This window comes from Salvelinus sp. IW2-2015, linkage group LG8 (assembly GCF_002910315.2).
Source record: "Salvelinus sp. IW2-2015 linkage group LG8, ASM291031v2, whole genome shotgun sequence".
In the NCBI taxonomy this organism is placed as follows: domain Eukaryota; kingdom Metazoa; phylum Chordata; class Actinopteri; order Salmoniformes; family Salmonidae; genus Salvelinus; species Salvelinus sp. IW2-2015.
Genome location: NC_036848.1, coordinates 14955794 through 14965379, shown reverse-complemented (window position 1 = coordinate 14965379; position 9586 = coordinate 14955794). Strand labels below are relative to the sequence as shown.

The 9586-nt window shown below is 46.1% G+C and overlaps 1 protein-coding gene across 1 annotated transcript; it reads left to right on the top strand.

Annotated features, from left to right (window-relative positions):
* The first annotated feature begins 3327 nt into the window (after positions 1–3327).
* selenoh (selenoprotein H) lies at positions 3328–5275 on the top strand. The gene is made up of 5 exons (XM_023991913.2): positions 3328–3435; positions 3813–3945; positions 4381–4523; positions 4605–4730; positions 5010–5275. The coding sequence occupies exons 1-4, from the start codon at positions 3414–3416 to the stop codon at positions 4709–4711; spliced, it is 405 nt and encodes a 134-aa protein (XP_023847681.1). The 5' UTR covers positions 3328–3413; the 3' UTR covers positions 4712–4730; positions 5010–5275.
* Positions 5276–9586: the final 4311 nt, after the last annotated feature.

Below are 9586 nucleotides of genomic sequence, written 5' to 3'. Positions count from 1 at the left end.
TTATTGTTGTTTGAGGAGATTCTACCTGAATATGTGAAGCTTGGATATRTGAGGTATGCCGTGAGACCATCAGTGTGGAAACCATTACAGTTGTCACGCCCTGACCTTAGAGATCCTTTGCGGCCRGAGTCCGCACCTTTTGGGRGGGTACTGTCACGACCTGACCTTAGAGATCCTTATTTATTCTCTATGTTTGGTTAGGCCAGGGTGTGACTCGGGTGGGAGAATCTATGTTTTCTATTTCTTTGTGTTTTTGGCTGAGTATGGTTCCCTATCAGAGGCAGCTGTCTATCGTTGTCTCTGATTGGGGATCATATATAGGTTGTCATTTTCCGTTTGGGTTTTGTGGGGAGTTATTTTCTGTTTAGCTGTTTTGTTGCCTGACAGAACTGTTCGCTTATGTTTTCTACTTTGTTATTTTGTTGCRGTGTTCAGTTTTATTAAAAATCATGAACGCCTACCACGCTGCACCTTGGTCTCCTTCTGCATCCGACGAGAGTCGTTACAGAACTCCCCACCACAAAAAGACCAAGCAGCGTGGTCAGGAGGAATGGGACATTGGAGGACATTCCTGAATGGTAAAGGGTCCTGGAGCGTGGGAGGAGAATCACCTGGCTGGGAGGATCGCCTCCCATGGGAGCAAGCAGAGGCCAGCAAGGAGGGAGCAACTATACAAGGGTCACGGCTAGCGGAAGCCCGAGAATGCAGCTCCCAAAAAAATGTGGGGGGGGCACACGGGGAGATTGGCGGAGTCAGGGTTTTAGACCTGAGCCAACTCCCCGTGCTTACCGTGGGGTACCGTGTTATGCGGTGATGCGCACCATGTCTCCAGTGCGCAGTCACAGCCCGGTGCGCTATATTTCCAGCTCCCGCAGTTGCCGTGCTAGGAATGGTGCATTCAGCCAGGACAGATTGTGCCGGCTCAGCGCTCCTGGATACGGTGCGCTCTCTTCGTCCCAGGATATCCTGCGCCAGCTGTACGCCGGTATCCCCAGTTCGCCAGCACAGCCCAACAGTGCGGCCTGTTCCAGGCTCCCGCACTTGTCGTCCTACAGGGGGGATTCAGCCAGGACCGCGTATTTGCCAGCTCTGCCGCTCCGAGCCTCCAGTGCGCCTCCACGGCCACAGCTATTCCTGCGCCGGCTCTATGCACTATGCCTCCAGTGCACCGGTCATAGCCCAGTGCGTCCCGTGCCAGCTCTCCACCACTCACCGAGCTGGAGTGGGTATACAGCCAGGACGTGTGTTGTGGCAGCTCCCCGCACCAGGCTTCCAGTACGTCTCCTCAGTCCGATGAGAACCTGTCTCGGCTCCACGTACGAAGCCTCCAGTGATGATCCATGGTCCAAAGCCTCCAGTGATCATCCATGGCACGCGAAGCCTCCAGTGATGATTCATGGCCCGGAGCCTGTAGTGATGATCCATGGCACAAAGCCTCCAGTTGATATCCAGTGACCCGGAGCCTCTAGTGATAATTCCATGGCACAAAGCCTCCAGGTGATGCCTCCATGCCGCCCGGAGCCTCCAGTGATGATCCATGGCCCAGAGCCTGTAGTGGTCCATGGCCCGTGCTTCTACACCTGCATTGCTTGCTGTTTGGGGTTTTAGGCTGGGTTTCTGTACAGCACTTCGAGATATTAGCTGATGTACGAAGGGCTATATAAAATAAACTTGATTTGATTTGATTTAGTGATGATCCATGGCAAGGAGCCTGCAGCGAGTGTGCAAAGCTGTCATCAAGGTAAAGGGTGGTTGCTTTGAAGAATCTAAAATACATTTTGATTTGCTTCACGCTTTTTTGGTAAATACATGATTCCATATGTGTTATTCCATAGTTTTGATGTCTTCACTATTATTCTACAATGTAGAAAATAGTCAAAATAAAGAAAAAACCTTGAATGAGTAGGCGTGTCCAAACTTTTGACWGGTACTGTATAGATGGGGCTCCAAACAGGTGGYGCACTGCCCCACCTGCCCTGAATGACGGGTCGACCACTGAAGATACGTTTGGTCCAGTGCGAGTGAGATATTTGAAGAGGGTGGAACCAGGCCTTTTGGCCGCTCCATGGGTTGTTTCAGGTTAGGYGGAAAAGRTGGTGGGTGTTGTTGGGTCGGTGAAGGTAACCTGATGAATGTTTGTGTTACTTCAGATCAGAGGGAAAGACTTGGGGAAAGACCTGTATCTTGCTTTGCGCTTAAGTACAGGGCACCATTGAAGGACGTGATTTCTGGGGTAGTGTGGAGGTGGAGCAATTTAAGTTGAAGACTCCTCGTGTTTGTGACGCCCACCGTTTGGTGCGACACAGATCCGATGGGGAGCGTCGTGAAATAGAGGTGACACAGTCTGTTCTTTTGAGCTTTGATTCAGAGTCTTTACCTGACAAAGTAATGTTAGGATATACGAGTTATGCTGTTAGAGCTTTTGTGCCGAATACACTGCAGTGTTCTAGGTGTCACGTTTATTGGCATGTCGCAGCAGTGTATAGGAGGGAGATTCTAAGATGTGGGAAGTGTGCAGGAGGACATGGGACAGAGGAATGTGTAGTTTTGGTGGGAAAAGTTGTGTGTCAACTGTAGTGCTGCCCATGTTGCTGGGGATTGGAGGTGTCCGCTGAGAGAGAGAGGCAGGTGTCAGAGTAGTCAGAAGGTGTCGTATGCTGAGGCAGTGAAGAAAGTAGAGGAGGGTGGATCAAGCATGGGGGATGCTGAGAGGATCCCTTTGATCCCCTAGTAGATCTGTGCCAGAACAGAGGGATATGGGCAGCAGGTAGCTGAGTGGTTAGCACGTTGGACCAGTAACCGAAAGGTTGCTGGATTGAATCCCTGAGCTGACATGGTAAACATCTGTTGTTCTGCCCCTGAACAAGGCAGTTAACCCACTGTTCCCCGGTAGGCCGTCATTGTAAATAAGAATATGTTCTTAACTGACTTGCTTAGTTAAATGAAGGTATATAAAACAAATATAATGTATGTTTCAGTAAGGTTGGCTTCTTAGTGTTCATAGCAATGGTTATCAACCGTTCCGCAGAGATGGAACAAAAGTCACAGGAAATAGATGTGGTGGCAGCTGCAGAGAAATACTTGRAGGTATGAGTTGACTTCAGAAGAGTTACAGGGTGTGTTGAGTGGTAGTGGCCTGTCCTCTCAGGTTGTTGGCCTGGGGTAGGATCAAATAAGGTGGTGGGTTTTAATGAGTGTAGGRTAATTCAATATTTGTATTTAATTTTGCTGTTTTCACTTTTACCATTTTGTATCACAAAGTGTAATGTATTTATATTATAGTTCAGTTGGGGGCGGTAATGCAATATATTGGATGCCAACCACCGTTAAACTCTACCCGAAGAAGAAGAAACCCATTCCCAAGCCCACAATACGCGCGAAAGTTCACTCATTACACAAGATCAATAACRGCAATGGCGTCCCGTACTAAAGCAGGTAAACCATACAAAATCTAGTTTATTCATCGAATTGCACGCACTCATGAAATAAATTGTCACTGATTTACAAGATAAATTGCAAGACACTAAATCAGAGACAGACAACTCCGAGCTAGCTACATTTGCTATGTAAGGACCGATTAGTTAACTAACATTAGCTTGTTGACTTTTACAGTAGCTAACCCAGAGATCTGTGTATATATATGACGAGATTGTCTCCGTCATAACAATTGGGAGTCGTTGTCCCAAAGACGGAAAGGCAGGCGACAAGTTTAGGTCCAAAAATAAGCGCATAAAAAGCAAATTTAGGTGAGAGTGAAACTACTTGATTCGCCTCTTCATCTCTGRTCAACCATACTGTCTGTTGTTGGACAGGTCGTGTTTTGAAGCGCAAGGCGAGCGCCAAGGTGGAGACCGAGGAGGAGTCCGTGGAGGGGAAGAGGGGTAAAGGAGAGGACGACCACCCGGAGAATGTCACAGAAGGCCAGAGGGTGGTCATTGAACACTGGTGAGAACTGAACACACCAATAAGACCCATTACATTTGGATGACAAAATATAAATTAATTGGACGTTGTATTCCAGTGTCCGTCAAATGAAAATGGCATAATCTGGCATGCATATARCTCAGGGGTCTCCAATGCTGTTCCTGGAGAGCAACCCTTCTGTAGGTTTTTCTCCAATCCCAGTTGGCACTAACCTGGTTCAGTTTATCAACCAGCTAATTATTAGAATCGGTGGTGTTGTAGATTATGGTTGGAGTGAGAACCTACAGGACTGTAGCTCTCCAGGAACAGGGTTGGAGAGCCCTGATATAGCTTATTGTCGTCTAACAACATTTACACAATTAACACAATTTAAAGTGCAAACAAATAAGCTACATCTCTGCTGCAGGTTAACATAACCAGTTAACTAACGCTCACTGTTCTGTTGTCTTACGGCAGTAAAAGCTGACGAGTGTATGGGCGTAATGCCGAGGGGGTCAGAGTTGCCCTCCTGGCTGCCTGTCCAGACCTCACTGTGGTTCTGAACCCCCAGAAGCCCCGGAGTAAAAGTTTTGAAGTGATTCTGGTTGAAGGAGAGAAAGGTAAGGATGTCCAGGGATGCATCTGTGTGAAATGTCTTCCATCTCCTTTCTTTTGTTGAATCCAGCACTCTCCTCCTACAGAGGTTTGTCTGTGGTCAGGGATAAAGAAAGGCCCACCTCGCAAGCTGAAGTTTCCTGAGCCTGAAGTTGTCGTTTCTGCCCTGGAGAAGGCACTGAAGACTGAATAGACAAACACCTTCGATGAAGGTCTGTATAGGCAGAACCTTAACAGTTATGTCCTTCCAGGTCCAATTCAACTGACTAGATTCAAATTGGATTGACCAAAACTGTGAGAGAAAGAAAGGCATTTGAACTAGGCAGACTGGTTGAGTGGGTTTGGCTACTAGAGCCAGTAATAACACAGACCAAGAGAAAAGTACTAAATCAATGTAATCCACTTATTTGATTGGATCAAATATGCCATTATCCAATTGTCCATGATCATTTTTGGGTAAAATAGTGAATTCTCCCTCTTGTTCTTTGCAGCCAGTCATYCGGGGTTTGTAGCAGCTGGACGCAGAATGATGAGGACTGACCAACCGGGTTGCTCCCCAGTCCTTCCTCTGATGACCCAAGCGTCAAGCTCCTCTGGCCTGGATACACGGTGACATCTAATGGTGTCTCTCAGTCCCTCTTTTACAATATTGCTGCTTTTACTGTTGTGTTCTCTTGTTCATATTATCCAATAACGCTGTAAAATCTTTCGCCTGCTTTTGTATGTCTATGAAGAATAAAGATTGTTTCTACATTTCCTTCAGTGTGTCACGTTTTGGAAATTAGGCATTTTGAAATAGGTAACATGTATTCTGACACATTCCATGTGTCTGACATGTGCTTGGCTGGCTGTGAATGGAATTAACGTGCTATTTGTAAAATATGATATTAACTCAATTTAGCAGAGGACATAAATGCCCATCTGCTGCACTCGGTCTCTTGCACCTCCATCACTTCTGTTTTATTTGGGCTTTTTTCTAATTCCAATGTAGACCTTATTCACCCCCAGATGTTCACCCCCCAACATTATTTATTTGATGCCTGTCCTGTCAGTCTTTCTATTTTAAGCAGTACACGTTATGGCACCTAAATGGATATTTAGTCATGCAATTCCGCCATAACAGTGAGGCTGAGACTCAGATTTCTCACTTTAAAATATGTCAAACCCAATGATTGAAAGTTGAACAAACCATTCTATGCGCAAGGACTACTTTGAAATGTCCACTGAACATTTAACAAAAAATACTTGAACAGTGCAGCTGTGAAGTTCATTAACAGATTGACTGCTGTTGGTGCAGCTTTTTTTTGGATGGGAAGCAACAAGGGGGGACAGGAGGAGGAGGAGACCGTGGAAGAGGGTGAAAAGAGAGGAGCAGGACTTGGACAACAGAGGGAGAGGGGGGTCATTGACTACTGAAATATCCACAGCCACCACCCCCTAAAGAATATTACCACTTTTAGGACCACACGTCAATTTAGGTAAATGCATTGAGTCAATTTCCCATAATCACATCGATTTATTCCCATCACCAATAGCTCATCTGTACCATCTGGATAATCTCAGTGTACAGGAAAGGAACAGAACACTTAAAAGTTGTAGACAAATTGCCTCTGAAAATAAAAATTTGTGATAGTGAGTTGTGACTGTTCTGTCGTTCTGCAGTAAGAGATAATACGTGTGGTGCGAGACGCCCTCCTGGCCGCCTGTCCAAACCTCATTGTGGTTTTGAACCCCCAGAAACCCTACAAGAAAAGCCTGGAGGTCACACTTTTGTGGAGGGAGGGAAAGGTGATTACTTCCATGTCATAGGGCCTTTTCACTGGACACAGACTCGTCATTGAAAGTGCTTTTTAGTGCACGACTCGGTGTCTGGAAACACGGACCATATTGTTTATCTTTGGCATGACACGGCGGCACCCAGAAGCTGTCCTTTTTCTTGTACTAACCATCTTTCTTTCCTGTAGCGGTGTGCCTCTGGACGGGCATAAAGCTAGGCCCAACTGCCAGGCTGAAGTTCCCTGAACCTGCAATTGTGGTTGTAGTCCTGGAGGAGGCACTGAAGAATGAATAGAGACCCAGTGAAGGTCTGTATTTCGGACTGAGCCCTGACACTTACAGTACCTAACTCAACTTTACCTAACTTTACCTAACTCAACTATTATGAGTATGATCCACTGATCCAAAATCATGTTTGAAAACTGTCTCTCAGTTTCTCCTTTATCCTTGTTCTTCCCTGCCGGTCCTCTAGGTTTTGTTAGCTGGATGCAGAACGATGAGGACTGACCAATGGGGTTGCTCCCCAGTCCTTCTGATGACCCAAGCGCCAAGCTCCTCTGGCAAGGACACCGATGACTTCTAGCGGTGTCTCTTTGCAGTGCAACACAATTCCTCTATTAGGTTACTGTACAACTGTGGTTCCCAAAATATTTTCAATATACTGTCAGTGTACTCCAAGTAAAACCCAACCAGCTCCCTGAGTTTCCCCTTCAAAAATCATGTCTGTCCATAATGATGACCACAATGTGACAAAATGGGGCTTGATGCATGAGGAGCTGGCTTGTCTACCCTGGAGGGTTACTGCTTCACAGTTTGGGAAACACTGGGTACCAATATACACTGAACAAAAATATAAACGCAACATGCAACAGTTTCAAAGATTTTACTGATTACAGTTCATAAGGAAATCAGTCAATTGAAATAAATTCATTAGGCCCTCATCTATGGATCTCACAGACATGCATATGTTGGTCACTGATACCCAGTGCTTGACTTGGACTGAAATAGGTGCTGGTACTCATTTTGGGTGCCGGTACTGTTTATATCAAGGTACAGGAGCTCCACAATACTTTTAGCTAATATTCTGTAAGACGAACAGGAGCTCAAGCAGTATTAGGTGCCGATTCTCAGCTCCGGTGAGCTCCAGCCCAAGTCAAGCACTGCAGATACCTTTAAAAAAATAAGGTGGGGGCGTGGATCAATAAACCAATCAGTATCCGGTGACACATTTCCTTCGCATAGAGTTGATCAGCTTGTTGATTGTGGCCTGTGAAATGCTGTCCCACTCTTCAATTGCTGTGCGAAGTTACTAGATAATGGCGGGAACTGGAACGCGCTGTCATACATGTCGATCCAGAGCATCCCACACATGCTCAATGGGTGACATGTCTGGTGAGTATGCAGGCCATGGAAGAACTGGGACCTTTTCAGCTTCCAGGAATTGTGTACAGATCCTTGCGACATGGGGCTGTGCATTATCATGCTAAAACAGGAGGATAGGCGGCGGATGAATGGCACGACAATGGGCCTCAGGATCTTGTCATGGTATCTCTGTGTATTCAAACTGCCATTGATAAAATGCAATTGTGTTTGTTGTCTGTAGTTTATGCCTGCCCCTACCATAACCCCACCGCCACCATGGGGCACTGTTCACAACGTTGACATCAGCAAACCAATCGGCCACATGAGGCCATACACACTGTCTGGCATCTGCCCGGTACAGTTGAAACCAGGATTCTTCCGTGAAGAGCATACTTCTCTAGCGTGACAGTGGCTATCGAAGGAGAGCATTTGCCCGCTGAAGTCAGTTAAGATGCAGAACTGCAATCCGGTCAAGACCCTGCTGAGGACGACGAGCACGCAGGTGAGCTTCCCTGAAACGTTCTGACAGTTTATGCAGAAATGATTTGGTTGTGCAAACCCACAGTTTTATCAGCCGTTCGGGTGGCTGGTCTCAGACCATGAAGAAGCCGGATGTGGAGGTCCTGGGCTGGCGCGGTTACACAGGGTCTGCGGTTGTGAGGCCGGTTGGACGTACTTCCAAATTCTCTAATACGACGTTGGAGGCAGCTTATGGTAGAGAAATTTACATTAAACTATCTGGCAACAGCTCCGGTGGACATTCCTGCAGTCTGCATGCCAATTGCACGCTCCCTCAAAACTTGAGACATCTGTGGCATTGTGTTGAGTGACAAAATTGCACATTTTAGAGCTGCCTTTTATTGTCCCCAGCACAAGGTGCGCTTGTGTAATGATCATACTGTTTAATCAGCTTCTTGAAATGCCACACTTGTCAGGTGGATGGATTATCTTGGCAAAGGAGAAATGCTCACTAACAGGGATGTATACAAATTTGTGCACAAATTTCGAGAGAAATAAGCTTTTTGTGCAGCTGATGAAACATGGGACCAACACTTTACATGTTGCGTTTATATTTTTGTTCGGTATATTTGCTGCTATTGCTGAGTATCCACTCATCAATTTCCAATGTGAGATGTCTTATCTAATGTTTTTCTATTATATATATWTTTTTATCTATCTAGAATAAAGCTGCATTGTTTCTATACTGTTCTACTCTCTTTGCTTCGAAAAGTATGGAATGTGTGCATAGGCTTTTGTGCTTCAACAAAAGCACTGCACCCTCTCTTTCTAAAATGATCTGCAGAAATTGTTGCATCCCCTATTACTAGCCCATTCAACCTCACTTTCGTATCGTCTGAGATTCCCAAAGATTGGAAAGCTGCTGCGGTCATCCCCCTCTTCAAATGGGGTGACACTCTTGACCCAAACTGCTACAGACTTATATCTATCCTACCCTGTCTTTCTAAGGTCTTCAAAAGCCAAGTTAACAAACAGATTACCGACCATTTCGAATCCCACCGTACCTTCTCCGCTATGCAATCTGGTTTCAGAGCTGGTCATGGGTGCACCTCAGCCACGCTAAAGGTCCTGAACGACATCATAACTGCCATCGATAAAAGACATTACTGTGCAGCCGTATTCATCGACCTGGCCAAGGCTTTCGACTCTGTCAATCACCACATTCTTATTGGCAGACTCGACAGCCTTGGTTTCTCAAATGATTGCCTCGCCTGGTTTACCAACTACTTCTCTGATAGAGTTCAGTGTGTCAAATCGGAGGGCCTGTTGTACGGACCTCTGGCAGTCTCTATGGGGGTGCCACAGGGTTCAATTCTCGGGCCGACTCTCTTCTCTGTATAGATCAATGATGTCGCTCTTGCTGCTGGTGATTCTCTGATCCACCTCTACGCAGACTGCACCATTCTGTATA